This window comes from Nyctibius grandis, chromosome 29 (genome assembly GCF_013368605.1).
Source record: "Nyctibius grandis isolate bNycGra1 chromosome 29, bNycGra1.pri, whole genome shotgun sequence".
In the NCBI taxonomy this organism is placed as follows: domain Eukaryota; kingdom Metazoa; phylum Chordata; class Aves; order Nyctibiiformes; family Nyctibiidae; genus Nyctibius; species Nyctibius grandis.
Window position 1 is genome coordinate 796,604 of NC_090686.1, and position 15,755 is coordinate 812,358.

At 37.3% G+C, this 15,755-nt stretch overlaps 1 protein-coding gene across 1 annotated transcript in view; it reads left to right on the forward strand.

The window, feature by feature from the left end:
- DOCK3 (dedicator of cytokinesis 3) overlaps positions 1-15,755 on the forward strand; it is a 209,176-nt gene that overhangs the window by 16,326 nt on the left and 177,095 nt on the right. The window contains exons 2-3 of the mRNA XM_068419791.1: positions 3,298-3,381; positions 13,527-13,567. Of these exons, the coding sequence (XP_068275892.1) occupies positions 3,298-3,381; positions 13,527-13,567 (125 nt within the window). The remainder of the gene's footprint in view (positions 1-3,297; positions 3,382-13,526; positions 13,568-15,755) is intronic.

The window sequence follows — 15,755 nt, forward strand, 5'->3', positions numbered from 1 at the left end:
ATCAGACTTCTATAGCTTCAAATTTCTGGGATTCTGTCATAATCAGTAGCTATTTTTACCATTCTTTTTTTATTTCAGAGATGTTAAATTGTGTTCTTGTTAAACAGTTTTAACAAGATATGGTTTGGTGTATTTGGTCAGTTTATTTGGGTTCTTTAATTTTTCCTGACTTCCATTTACTTTACTGTGACTGGAAAGTCAACTACTCCTGAGATTTGGTTTCTGTTACTTTGAAAATATCCATATTGCTACTCACATACCCTTTTGATTATTAAAATTGTCAAACAGAAGAGACATATAATTTATTGATGACTGCAGATTTATTGATGAAAAAATGAGATTTCATACTGCTGTATTAAGAATGAGGAACATGAGGTGGATGTTATTTTTGTACGAAAACTTATTTTCTAATTGAGAATGATCATCCAGATTGTATCTATAGCTGATGGGATCAGTTCATTTCTGTTCTGTGATTTTTGTTTGTTTGTTCTTTTTTGACTGAAGCAGACCTGAGAAGAGAGTTTTGGCTATCTTATTAATAGGGTATGCTGAATTCTAAAGAACTGATTACATATTGATGCAGTAGAGTCCTTATATCAGATTTTCTTTGTGTGGCCATTAGAATCCTTTTATAAATGAACAGTTTGCATAGAATTACTTCTTGTAAGCCTAAATATATTAAAGTCATTATTCTTGGTCATATTTTTAAAATTTATTATATCAGCAGCTGAAAAAACACAGTACTGTATTTTCCTGGTACCTTTCCTTTAGCTTTCATTCCAAGCTCACTTTTAATTGTTACATAATAAGCAAGTATTTGATGACCACAGTACTGGTAATTGCATCAAATCCAGTTTCTCTCCTGGTTGCATCCTCTATTCAGTAGTTTTCATATAGTAAATAATAGTCATAGGAAGCCAGCTGTTGTTTGCCAATTCAAAACTTCTAATGCAGTGTTAACGTGCAGTCATGTTTTTCAGACTAACTACTACTTGTTGGACTCAGCTGAGTAAGACCAGTCATTAATCTCTCTAGAATTCAAACTACTCATTTGTCTACAACCACTAATACTCATGTGTCCTGTGACTGGTGTCTCTGTGTCATGGTAATCTTGGCACGTTCAGAGAAGTTGAAAATTGGATTTAATATTATCACGTATAAATTTTTTTTAATAATTGTGTATCTAGAATTACTCTCACAAATGAATGTATCTTGTTAGTGGATTAACATTTCTCCATTTTTCTGGTCTTTTCAATATCAGCTTTTCACCCAGGATTTTTAAAATCCTGTGTTTTTGAAACATACTTGCATTGTGTAGTATTTTTGTTGACCTGAACGGAAAAGTCATGTTATTTTAATATAGGACTGTATTTTGCAAAACAACTTGAATGTAAAAGATGTTTGTACTTTCTTGTTTTGGTAAAATTGCTTATTAGAAAAAAAAAAAATTCTGTATTTAAAGGATACTGCTATCTAAAATACTGGAGAAGTAAGGAGAAGCATTAGAGGTTTAATGGTGGCCTGCCAGTTAAGTGTTTGGCTTAAAACTTAAGTAGTTGGTTGAAATCCATATTTATGATTTCTTCATGGGTGAAGAATGAATCCAGAATGCTGACAAGCGTAGTGTTTTTCTTGGATTATGTTGGCTGTGTTACTCCAGTCTGGAGCCAGTTGTTATGTTTCTCCTGTCTCTGATGTAAACAAGCATTTAAAACCTCAATTTAACCAGTGGTAACTTCTGCTGGGCCGTGTGACCTGAGAGAACAGTTTAGGTTAGTTGATGGAATCCCAAGTTTTTCCCTCTTTAATTCAACACTGCATTGAGTGTCACGTGGAAGAGCAAATATTTGATGCTCTTTGGTTCTCTTCAGATTTTGATTCAAATTCTTTCTCATATTACTCTCATCTCTGCAGGTGTTTGCCTGGTGTATGTAGTTTATTCTTTCTTGCCCTTTCTCTTTATGAAATCTGTATGTACAGTTGAAACTGTGTTTTATTTTGGTGGAAGTTTTTTCTATGCTTTTCTCATTATTTCTTGGAAATTCAATGATCAAGAAACATACTTTGTGGTAGATGGTGCAGATGATAGTTGTGGTTTCCATGGTCTTCTTCCCCTGGACTTCAGACTTTCTGGTTAACTGCCTGAAGTTCTGCACAGAGAGGCTTTAGTCATAAGGGATTCAGTGGCTTTGACGTAGAAAAATATTCAGGGAGGAGATGAAATGCAGCTCCATCACATGGGAACATCTCAGCCATAGCTTGAGTGTTTGCATTTAAGGGGGAGTGTCCTCTTAAGTTGGAAAAAAGGATGATGCCCACTGGAGGTCACTATTTCAACTCATGGAACTCCACTTGTGTGTGTAGGTGACATAGTACTCTGTGTGTGAGCATCTGTTGTCTTAGAACAAGGTACTTGAACGGTTGAATTAAATCTGTGCCTGAGTGAGTTTTTAAATGCTGATGAACAGGCATTACGGGACTGAGGGCGGAGAGCGGACCTTATTTGCAATTCATCCTTTGTTTTGACATGTCATGTTTCAGGTTCCTACCCATGTCCATGTCCCTATTCTATTTTGAGAAATATGGTTAAAAAATATATCATTATACACTAGGATAATTTTTTTAGATTTATTTTTAAAATTGAGTTTCATTTAGTAATTTTCTGGATGGTATTCATATTTTCTGAAACATTAAGATGGGTTCTTATTTTCCCTGGTTAATGAAAACTAAAGATACCTAAAAATATATTTAAGATATATGTCATGTTAGTGCTTATGAAAAGTACAGATTCTTATGTCCTCTTTTATATATCTACTTAAATATAATAATGTATGGTAATATAGGATTTTTGCGGTGTATTAGTTGCACAGGTGGTACTTGAAATAATTTCAACTTGGAGGAAAGTAATTCTTGCAGTTGACTTCCTACTATAGTCTTTGCAGTTAGGACTCCATGTTCCATTGATGAGTTGTGTAGTAGAGTAAGAATTGTGAGACAAGGAAATCTTTGTATGCAACATGAATCAGAGGCTGGTGATTAAAGTGATTACAAGCCTTGCTTAATTCAAAAAGCTTTTAAAAAGCACAGCTTTTATGTTGCTGCTGAGCTTAATTTCTGATAAGGTCCAAAATAAAGATATCTGATGAGGAAAAGTTGTCTGACAGGTTTTCTGGGCAGCTATGTAATAGCTATTTTTATACAAGGAGTGAGCTAAAATGCTATGCTTAGAAGAAAAATTCACACAAAGATTCAACCCTCATATGTCTCTCTCTCTCTCTCTTTTTCCCCACCCTCTAGTGATATGCAGCTTCCGAGGAGCTGTACCGCAAGGCTTGGTCCTGGAACTAGGTGAAACTGTCCAGATTCTAGAGAAATGTGAAGGTAAGTGTGATGTCCCCGAAGGAATCCCATTTTCTGTGTAAGAATATACAAATATCTTAATCTAGGAGATTTTAATGAGTTGTTTGGAAATCATGATGCATCAAATTGAAGCACTTGAATAAAACCTGATCTGACCCACTTTCCGTAGGAAGGGCTGAGTGCTGTTGGCACTAATCCAGTCTGATAGGGGGTCAGTGTGTTTTAAGTTAACCATCTGTCCAGAAAATCTTGAACCCTGACCTGATTTTTCTATTGTAATTGGGTCTTACAGTGAATTTTCATCATATAATGTATATAATCGGTATCTTTTTTTACTATATCTTCTCAGTGTTACTGTTATGCATTTCAATTGAGTATATCAGTGTTTATTATTTAGAAATATCTGCACACATGAAAAATATTAAGTTATGAAATAGATTAGCAAATCATTTGGGAGCAATACTGGAAAAAATGTAAAGAATATGGGTTTAGGGGAGATTGCTTTGCATTTATCTTCATCAGGTTTTTTGTACCTAGAGGAAAGTGCCATTTTAAACGTTATCTGTCATTCTTTCTGATGTGGGTGGAGATGTCTGTGTGTGAATAAATTGAATGTCCTAATCCTCTGCTTTATTCCCATGAACAGTGAGATTGAAGTTGTATTTAAAAGGAGAATTATTTTTATCCTGATATTCAGAGTAAGCAAGTGGTATAAAACATGTCTGTTGTGAAGTTGGCAAGATACAGTATGAGAACATGTTTCGCTATAGTCTGAGGTGGAATAATGTAACCTTGATCCTGAAGTGTTAAAACAAATTCCAAACGAGATCCACAAATTTGAATTCCAAATTAACATGCCACAAAGTTGTAGGTTTGGTTTTGTGTTTGTTCAGTTTATAGTCATTTTTCATCTCCAGTGTTGATGTTACTACACAAACCTTCTGCATGCTTGTCAGGAGGCTGCTTTTATTCTCTCATGCCTAGAACCGTCTTTTGCTCCTGATGCTTTTTCTTTTACTCAGGTGTTTTGTTTGTTTACCTACTGACTTAACTCTTAATGAAAAAGTGACCTCTTACATGCTAATTTTTATAGGAAAGTAGTAGTCACCTACACTTGTAAAAATTTTCTGTTGAATGAGGGTTTTGCAGTGCAATAGTGGTGTTTAATCCATGAAGAAGCATGCTGTAAACAACACATATAGTATTGTACCTGCAAATGATGGCTTTTTTTAAAAAAAACACAGGTGGTGTATTAGGCTAAGCTTTACACAAGCAGTGAGTGTTAATTGTAGTAATTGTACCAGGTCTTGTGAATTAGTACATGGTGTAAGCTCAGGAGAAATTTATTACTTTGCATGGGATAGTACAACTCTTAAGGGGAAACAGTGTATATTGCTGAAAGCAGTCACGGTATTTTCAAACCATTTCTGATAATTGAGGAAACTTTCAAAAATTTGGGAAATAAAGGCACTATCTCAAAGGAGCAGGTTGCTTACAGAAAAGCAAAAGGATAATCCAGTGTCTCTTTACAGTGTTATAATGATTAGGCTCTGTGTATTTCCTTTGCCAGCAGTTTTGAGGATGATTCCTCAAAGGCAATTCATGCCAGTCTTCAAATTGCTGAGAAAGAAGGCCCTCAGACAAAGTGTTTTCCTGGGTGGAAGGAGGTGTTTGTACACAGGTTTTTTTCATGTTGTTTTTTAACCCTCTGTCCTGTCATTTTGGTTGAGGTGCCTTTACCATGGACTTTACATGTATAAAAAGATACATTATTTTTGATAATAATGTCTGGAACTCCACAATGTGAAACTCATCTGAATATTCAGATGGTCTGTGATGCAGCTCTTGCATGTGTGAATTATGCAAAAAAGCACCCTAAATGTGCAAAGTAGGTTCTTAAAAGAGAAAAAAGTAGCAGTTGTTTAAGCATTCTTATCTAAGCGTTTTTTTAACGTGGTCCTTGGTTTGCCTTGCAAATTTAGAATGAGATACACTTGATCTTGTACTTCTGCATTATTTGCTGGGGATTGTTCTGTTCAGACAAACTGGATAAATTAATGTTAACCCATGCAAATAAGGGTCACTACCGTGGGAGTCGGCAGAAGATCCAGCGCTGTTTCAGCTTCACCACTTAGAACAGTTCGTGCATAATTCTGTACGGTAGGGACTTTGTCTGCCGTAAAAGGATTCACATCCATGCAAACCTTCTAGTGACATGAAGAATGATTTTGGAGACTCGCTGAAGAATTCAGGGCTGACAAAGATTCAAATACTAGCTGTACTTCCGAATGTGCTCATTTTTAATCATAATGACTTATTGAATAAATGTATTATTATTACAAAAGATCACTTGCTCTTTTGTAGTGGCTGGTGTAAAAAGCAGTCGCTGCATTTAGAGCAATTGAATGAAAGAATAGGGAATTTTCTGTATCACGTTTTTGGGTACCTCTGCAGCTAAGTTTTTTATATATTTGCAGAGTAAAGGAACAAATACATATGCATGTACACGCGCCCGTGCACACACATGTATTTGTCTCTTTAAGGCTAATATATGAGTACTGACTAACACATTTTTTAGAAAATCCTTTTTTTTATTGTGGCTGTCTATGCATTTTTAAAAATAAAATGCAATGAAATACAGTTGTCTGTTACTGTGGACCTTGTTCATGTGCTTGAAATTGGAACTTTTGATTTTCAATCAATTTGTGTGCCTGCCACTCTGCGTGCTTTTGTACCAGGCCACAAATGTCTAAATCGCTGTTTTCTAACCCTGTCTAAATCTGACAAACACCTCCCACTGCCCCCATCCCCACCCCCAATAATTCAGCCTGACAAGGTTCAAACCCATGGACTTAGTGTCTGCCTTTCCTCTGAAGCTACCAAAAGCTCCATCCATGTTTTCATTATGCTATCTCTAAAGCATGTGATGTTACTAGGGTGGTTTTATAGTTACTGCTTGCACGAAGGACTCTGAGATCTTCAGCTGGTCTCACGCAGGGGTAACAAATATTCTTCGGGATTTCAGTTGTACATTTTCAGTCTTCCACAGCTTTCCCCTCTCTGAGTCCTTCCACTTACGATCGTGCCACTGAAAGAGAATTGAAACAGTAAGTGGTGTTCTCTGCTTTACAGCCATGCCCTGAGAGGTGGAAGGGTATGGCAATAGTATGACACCTATAAATGCTGAAAGACGGAGTTTTCTTTTGTCAAGTGACAAAGCATGAGCACACTCACTGAAATACGTATGTGGACTGCACATTCTAAAGAATACCCTGTTTTTCGAGTCATGTGGCTGTCGCCCTGCCACTGGCAGTAGCTGTGAGTAACTAGTGGCATTCTGAGAAAATTTAAAATGTCTGTTTTGTCCGTTTATTTTTATTGGTAGGAAACAGCTTTCTTTAGATTAAAAATGCTACAACTTCAGTGACTTTAATTATTACCTTGAGACTCTTACATATTCACTGAAGAAAAGAAAAGGTAGCTGATGCCTGAAGCACCAGTTAAAAGAATATTATCTTACCCATGCAAATTCTGGTATATGTACAAGTATTTATTTACATGGTTTTAATGTGTGTACGTTAACGGCAGTGTCCTTAAGCCATGCATGTAATATATTTAAAGTTTCCCTCTGTTATTCCATCAGTGATGGCATGGTCGAATGAAGGCTTTCCAGTATTTGGGACATTTAAGCAGCAGATATACCTTGCCATTAGGGTTTTTTCTTAAATTCTTGAAGAATTCAGTGTGCTTGAGAAGTGATATCTTTTTGCCGTGCTTCCACTTGTACCATACCGATGAGTGAGGAATCGCACTTCACACTGTCATTGCTGTGGGAGCAATGCAGGTTTCCTTCCACGTGGAGCTGGGAGCTGTCCTGGGGCTCCTGGGCCAAACTGACTCACGCCCAGTAATTTGAGTTTATCCTGAGAAAGATGTCTGCAGTGGGATAGCCCTCTTCCTCTTTGCCTTTTTCCCCTTTTCATCCCTTTTCCTCTACCTTTTGTGGAGTGTGCCAGTGGAACTGAAGTCTCTTGGACCCGCACAGCTGCTGCAGAAGATCTTGCCTGGCTATTCAAACTAGTCTTTTGGAGCACAGGAATGGCTTCTTGATGGCTCTCTATTTGACCAACACCAAGATAAAACACATTTTCTCTCTTCTGCTTTTGTTGTGGCATCTCTCTGACTACATTATTAGCATATTCCTGTGGTTCTGCTGGCACAAGGCTGCTCCCTGACATGGTGTTGGCAGGCTGGGTTGGGTATTCATCTGCTGCTCGTCCTGTCCTGGCACTGCTCAGAGCATCAAGCTCAGAACAGACTGGTCTTGGCATTGAGTGGTTTCGGCATCGAGGAGAAGCTTTTGCTAAGCACTTGTTACGATCCCTCTTCTGGGTCATTTTGAGTACCTTTAGCTCTGCACAAAGATACTCTGCAAGCAGCTTGTGTGCAGATTCAAAGGTAAAAGCCATTGTTTATTGGCTGGTATATGCAAAAGAGCTTTCCTCCAGATTTGAGGGTTACTCACAATACTGCAAAGTATACTTATTTTTGTAGGACAGAGAAGGTTCGAGTTCTTGTAGCAGATTCTACTATCAGTGCTTTCTTTAAGAACCAAGTTTAGCTTTAGGATTTACCCTAAATACTTAAGTAATTTATTTTCAGAATTCTGTTTGTCAAGAAATTATATGTGGAATTTTTTTTTCCTACAGTCTGCAGCTGATGCTACTTTACTCAACCCAGATATTTGAGCTTTATTTTTCTGAAAAACACCTTTCAATTGGGACCCTTTTGTTTTTCTGCTACTGAGAGCTCAAAAGGGATGAGCTTTTTCCATGTGACAGACCTCTTGTTGATTCAGTGGAAATCCGAACAGGGTTATGAGGTGACTTTTAGAAAGAATATCCTGTTTTGTTCAAGGCATTTTCAAGTAAAGATCAAAAAACGTCGGTAGCTCTTCTAATCACTCGGATTAAGAGATTGAGATGTGCAGGCCTGCCACAGAGCTCCTTTGCAATTGAGCCAGGATTACGCTATTGCCGAGTGTGATACATCTTTGAAAAGACTGTTTTTCAGTCTTTATCTAAGAGTATGCAGGTTTCTGTCATATGGCTTCAAGTTTCCCACGCTGTGAATTTCCACGTGTACAGGTAGTTATAGGTGAAAGATATGTTATTTACCTGTGCATTTTTTTTGGTATGTGATGTTACTATATACATTCCCAATCCATTTTTCTGTCCTGCCTCTTTAGAGGCCGTGTTGAATTCAGGGGTTCAGAGGAGCTAAGCAGGAAGCGTAATACTTACAGCTGAAAAAGCCCTAGGAACACAGGGAAGGACAGGGACATGTTCTTGTGTATACTGCTAAGTAATGTAGCTTTTATTACTGGCCTGCAAGTAACCTACAGTGTGAATGTATGCATAGACAGTACATTTTGAAGCAAAAGTTATGAGCAAATGGTGGTCTTAATGTGCAGGGGGAACAGGCACAATGGGGTACTTTTCCTTTTGTTTTTCTCCAGTTTTATTACTGGGAAGTAATCTTTGAGGGATTATTTGCTGTGTAGGGTATACAGAGGGCAGAGCTGTAGGTCAGCCTACTCTTCACTTTTCTTGGCTTGTATCATTAGATGGTATTCAAAAATGCAGCTGTAAAGGATTGTGGTTTTTCCTGGGTTTTATGTTTCGCCTTAGAAACATAGTGTTTAGGCTCTGTGGTAGGTTTAGCTGGCATGGATCACTGTGCAATGCAGTGTGGCTGTACTGCTTCAGCTGCTCTGCTTGGTTTATCTACTGCACTGTGGTTGCAGTGCAGTCCATGTAAAAGCAAAGTTGGAATAAGGCTTTAAGATACAGTGACTTGTCCAGAACCCACTGGAATGGATATGATTCATTCAATTTTCTTCCATGGTACTTGGATTAAACCTTTGTCTTGCAAATACTGAGGATGTAAAGCGTGAGGTGTTCAAAATCAGTTAGATTAGGAAAGTGTATGTAATTCCTGCCCTGACAGTTTCTGTTTTACTGAGGCATTATGTCTGTCATACTATCAGTTTCTTTAAAACAAACAAACAAAAAGCTTTGCATCTCCATTCATCAAAATTTATCAAGTAGGTTGCTTTGTTGTGACGCTTACCCAGCAATACACATTAACACAACATGAAGATGCAGTCCAAATGGCTGCATTCATCCCCAGCTTCTCACAAACGTTCAGACGTAACAGTGCTTTCTTCAGTTGTTATTGTGCTATGGTGTAAGCAGTAGGCTCATCCTATGCCTGTCTTCCTGTGTGATCAAAGAAAAAGAGGAAAAAAAAGTTTGCTTGCAGTGTCATTTGTATCGTCACAGGTATTTTTTCCCGTTCTAGGCTGTCTTTGTCATTTTATCTAGGTTATTTTGACTATGATATAATACTTGAAATTAATCAGATTTGTTTGGGATATATTTAGTGTTATTCTTATCCTGAATAGGATGTTGCTTAGAATGGTGCTTCTAAAAGACTCGTTTTTGTTTTTCTTATAGCAAATTATGTTATATGGTATGGAATATCCTGTTGGCTGACTCAAGTCAGCTGTTCCAGCTGTGTTCCCTCCCAACTCCTTCCCTACCCCTAGCCTGCTTGCTGGGGGTGGCACATTGGGAAAAAGAGAAAGCCTTGATGTTGTACAGGCACTGTTCAGTGATAGCCAATATGTTGGTCTCTTTATCAGCACTGTTTTAGCCACAGGTCCAAACCACAGGACCAGACAGGCTGCTGTGGAGAGAGTTAACTCCATCCCAGCCAGATCCAGTACGGTGATTCATTTTTTGAAAAACAGTCAGACTTGTCTGTCTGCCTTTGCCTAGGCCGTCCACTAGGTCAGGCAGTTTCAGAATATTCTTAGCTGTCAGAAGAGGAAGTGGGGGAAGGTGTGGTCTTTCTCTGTAGAGGTTTGTAGGTGTTCTAGCTGGCATTGCCCCTTAGCTTCATCTGTACTCAAATTCTTACTAGTTGCTGATAATTACTAGACAGTTAATCTGTTCAGATTGTGGATACCCGTAATTGTTGTTTCACATTAACTTGTTCTCAAAATTCGTGTCACTTCGTAGCCATGTTTTTCTGCTTCCCATCTTTTTCACCGTTTCCTTGAAGTTGGTACGCTTTAAAGGCCATGTATCACTAGGTAATTCTAAAGTATTAACCATTAGTTATTTGTAATTAAGTAACATCTAAAAACATTAGTCAATATTGAGGTCTAACAATGTAGTGCATGTTGTGATCACAATTAGCTGAAGCACCTGCCTGGATTTGTTGACTTTCATGATTAAATCCTCCAAAACAAATGTTCTTCAAAATATATTATTAGATCAATATTAATCTATTTAAGACTAATTCCAGAATAAAGATTTAGTTCATTTTAGTGAATAATGTAATGCACATGCAATTTTCTAAGTGTGTTTTTACAAAAAGCATTGTACCTTTTCTCATAGCTTTTGCTTTGAGGTACAGAATGAGGTTTTGGTGGTGTCCATTGTAAGCAAATAAGGAATTACACATTACAATTTAGTGCTTTCAGGTTCTGGTGAGCTCTTCTTTCTACTGTATCTTGCTTGCATGGAGTTGGGAGGAAACTTAAAACAAAGAAGGGTGATTCTAAAAATATTATACCACACTGAAAAAGAAAAGAGGGGAAAACTAAGATCTTGAGAGAACGATCTACAAGATTAAAGGGAAGTATACCGCTTTTCAAATGTATAAAAGTGCCTACAAAAGGGAAGTCAACAAAATGTTTTCCATACTCTCCAAAAGGAAGAATCCTGTGTTCAAATAACAGCAAAGAAAGTTTAGGTTATAAAGTGCAGGTATGTTGTCTGAGCCACTGAAATAGGTTGTCCACTGAGGATTTGCCATCTCAACTTGACATAAACATTCAAGATTTTCGAGTACTATATCAAAAAGTTACTGTTACATGCAGTTTTATTGTCCAATGTTGATCAGTGGAAGAAATTTCTTCTAAAAAGATGCCTGTGCAACACCACCACTTTCAAATGAGTCTGTGTGGAGTAGCAGAAATATACTCTGTTTCCTTGGAATACTGTGCAGAAATACCTTGGAATTTAGGTTTTGCAGAAGCTGTATGGATCATTTTCCACAGGCAAGGAGTGCTGTGTTATTCAGTCCTGATGGTAAATTATTGGACACTTAAAAACAGGCTAAACGTGTGCGAGGAGAAGTTTAGATACATCACTTGGAGGAGCTAGGTGATTCCTCAGGGGTCCTTCCATTCCTGTGTTTTACACTCTGTAAACACGTAACCTTTTAAGCTTTGAAGATTTGTTCTGGGATTAAGAACAGGAAACTCAGAAATAAGGTAGTTTTCTGGAAATGTGTTTCATCCCCTACCCTGCACATCTGAATCATTAATAGACGCCTGCTTTATTGGGTTTTGGTCTAACTTTTACAGTTCCCTTCACAGACTTAGATAAAACCACTTTTCTCTGCATTTACCGAGGAGTCTGCCATTCTGTTTGTCTTAAAGCTTAAAATGCATGTTTATTTCTAAGGTACAGTCTCTTTGAAAATAAAAGTTGGCAGCATCCTGTATTTAATATTGGTAACAATGAATCATAGGATAAATGCATTTATTTTTTTCTGTGACCTTAAAAATGCATAGCATCTGTTACTCAAAAGCAGGTGTTGCAGGCACAGTTGTGTGGAGTTTTAGCCATTATTCATTTTAAGGATCTGTATGTGTTGTTTATGCATATATGTTTATATTGATATGATTGCAATGAAGTTTGATCAACTACAAAATAAATTGAAAACATAATTCTATTTCTTAATATAAGCCATACTTTCATGGGAAAATAAATCTTTGTTGTGTCCTATCTTCATGAGAAATTTGTGTAATAAAGAAGATGGATTTTAATTTTTTCCATACTAAGATTTGCAAATGTCTTCAATTCATCTATTATTTTCTTTTATATTGGCTCAGATTTCCTTGAAAAAAGTAAAATTCAAGACTAGCAGGATATCTTTAAAACAAAATCAAGGCCCTCTTCTCTACTTCTGAGCCTCTAAATGAGACTGATGTCATAATTCAGCCAAATATTAAGTCCTTCTTCTGAGACAAAATGCACAGTTACTTTGTTCTGTTCTATTCTCCATAGCAAATTACTGACAAGTTTTCCTAGTGCTCTTTTAAGTGCTGCAGATACTACATTATATCTGTCCTCTGTAGAAAAAAAAAAAAAAAAAAAAGTCAAAAGCTGGTCTCAGGTCTTAAGGTTGAGCTGTATTTTTTAGCTGTCTTTTCTGGGGCTGAAGCATTAGACCCAGATAAGAAGAGAGCAGCATATTTTTAACAAGAATTCAAGGTAGTTTTGTGTGTCTTATGGAGTGGAGGAGCAGCTCATCTACCACGACGTCTGAAATGTGCTCTTTTTCCATTGTTAAACTGGATGGTGTTTTCAGCACTTTTTTCCCTGATGAATCTTGCATGGAGTGACATTGCTTTCACCTGTGTAAAATAGGAGTAATTGAATTCTTCTGTTTAACTTGTAGCTTTTGCAGCTTTGGCTTTTACTCCTGATTTATTGTCCTGTCTGGGGCTGTTATCTGATGGGGGATACAAGAATAATAATTGGGTTTGTGAAATTAGATCCTAAAGTCTGTTCTCTAGTCTCACAGACATACCTAAGACCAGACGTGTGCAAAGGATTTATATTAGTTCAAACAATATTAGAAATGTATGATAACTGCTTTTCCTGTCTTTAAAAGGGCAGGTTTTTGGAGTCTGGGGATTTTGTTAAGATAAACACTATGAAGAGACTCATGTACCGGCATGTAAGAAAAGCGTTCAGTACAGATTCTTACATGAGTGCTGAATGTATCTTTGCCACAGTGGCTAATGATTGTGAGTACAGCGACTAAGTACACTAAGCTGCTTTTATTCCTGGAGGGAATAAACAGGAGCATTCCAGGTTCTTAATTGCTTGTCATCATTGCAGAGCAAAAGAATTAAAAAACAAACAAACAAAACCTCAAAAAAACCTTGAAAAAATTTGACTTGTGTGAGGCACAGCTGTTTTTTGAGATGCTCTCAGTAACTGCATAGTTTTCAGACAGTTTACTTCTGTGTAAAGTAAGCAATGCCACAAATTAACATAATGTATTTTATCTGGTTTTAGGCTGGTACAGAGGTGTTTCCATTAAGAAGCCCAATGTAAAGGTAAGTGTGAATACATTTTTTAATTTAGTGGGAGGTTATATCTACTTTTGTGTTGCAACCCTGTAAACTTTTAGTTTATTTTACGCTTAGGATTTTGCTTCTCTAACTTTTTTCCTGTGGGAGGATTGGATTTATCTTCTAAATTGAGAGAACGATACTCATGAGTCACCCAAAGGATCAGAAACCTTCCTGACATGTCACATGTAATCTTTCCAACATTTATAAGTCTCGTCCAGTTTGATCCTCTCCACCCCACTCCCTTAAGAAAAGCATAGATGAGTGATCTTGCACTGCTTAATTCAGGATTTTTAAAGAACACATTTAGTAATTTGCATTATTAATCTAAGACACCTTTGAAAAAAGTCTGATGAAAAAGGTTATTTTAAGCTTGTTCTTTTTTTCAAATTTTTACAGTTTAACCATTGCATTTGGTTATTTTGCAATCATATCCCTGTTTTGCTCTTGGAGAACTTTTTTGACTGTTCTGATGTGAATTTTTTGCGAGTGCATGTATGTTTTTGTAAATGCACGTATCCGAACAAGTAAATAGTTGCTTCTATGTAAGCATCACTTCATTGTCTTTTTGTTTAAATATAGCTTGTACTGAAAAAGAAGAGAGTACCAGATTCCTCATCTTTACTTGTATTATGGAATGTAATATTACCTGTATTATGTTTTCATGACTATAATAATCTTTTAATGGAAAAGCCTACATTCATTGTGGGTGTGTTCGTACATCTTCTGCTTGTGTATATGTTCACTTTTGATTGGAGAGCCCTTCAAACCTTCCTTGGTTTCTTAGGTAACCAGCGTAGGATCACAGAAATAAACAGCATTAATTGGAAGTGAACCAAACAAGAAACTGCAGTAGCATTTCTTCCTTTTCCAGATTTTCATGTGGCTGAAAGCATGCACGTTTTTTTTTTTTTTCCTGATGAAGCCATTGCTGTTAGATTCATCTTTTTACCTTCTGCAATTTCAGTCTTGCCTATAAAAAAGGAGGGAATTTTTCTTAGCATTTTGAATAATCTTTGCTTAGTATTCCTTTCAACCCCCTCATGAAAATTTTTCTCCCTAATTTGTACTGTTTTAAAGCTCTAAAAATTTAGAGTCCGCACTTGATTACTGACATTTTTGTGAGAGGCTGTCAGCTGTTTTTTAACCTGAAGATTACCAGTGCTGATGCTGTATTCCCACCGAAGTGCAGGCTTACCATTCTTACAGACTGAATTTGCTCTGAGGATTCGGGGCCATGTGTTTTACAGAGGTAGTGGAAAAGTTTGGTTTAAATGACCCCTTTTCCCCGTGTCTTATGACACAAGAACACAGTGGCACAGGCAAAGTTAGAATCCAACTGTCATGGGAACAGCAAAGGGCAAATAACTGGAGCTATCCCAAATAGGTTTAAACAGCTTTTTGTTGGAAAGAGGAAGGAAGAAGGATTGCTCCAGGGTGTGCAAGTGATAGAATACTTCTCTCCTTACTGAAAGACTGGGATGGGGGCTAGGCACACATTTGATGGTGGGCTTTTTGTTTTGTTTTTTTTAGACTTATGTCCTTATTGTGTAGTGTAGTGCAGCATAGCAATACGGAGGCCTGCTCTGGAAGCATACCGATGCTGTGCTGCAGACTGCACGATAGCCACTCTTCTGGCTGTCCCAGCTAGCTTGCATCTCTCCAGTAAATGTTCGTGGTAGTTACTTCTGTTATTCATTCCTTTCTGCTCACTGCAAGCTGTTCTCTGAACTCTTCCGACTTGTCACACCTTTTTCCTGCTTGCCCATCACCTGTTAGTGGCTTATTGGGCTCTCACAGTCTTTGCAGTAGGGAGACAATTGGCTAAACTTAAATATTTTCTTTTAAATCAATCTTGTCCCTTCCAAGGCAGCTGTGTGGGATTAGAGTGACACCTTTTTCTTTTGGTCCTAGCTGACTTACCCATGATTGTTACACCAGAGCGTATTTCCCATACAACAGTGCTTCCGAAAACTTCGGGAGCTTTTGGGAGTGAAAAGTACTCAGCTTGAATCTTTGTATGATATTTTTATTGAATAGACTTGCAAAACTTTCCTTACTAAGAAATTGATCTTTCAAGATGGAGGTTTGATTCAGTGTGCTGTCCTGTTCTAAGATGGATTAAAATGATCCACTGTGACTAATTTGAATGTTGACTTTTGACTGTGGTAGC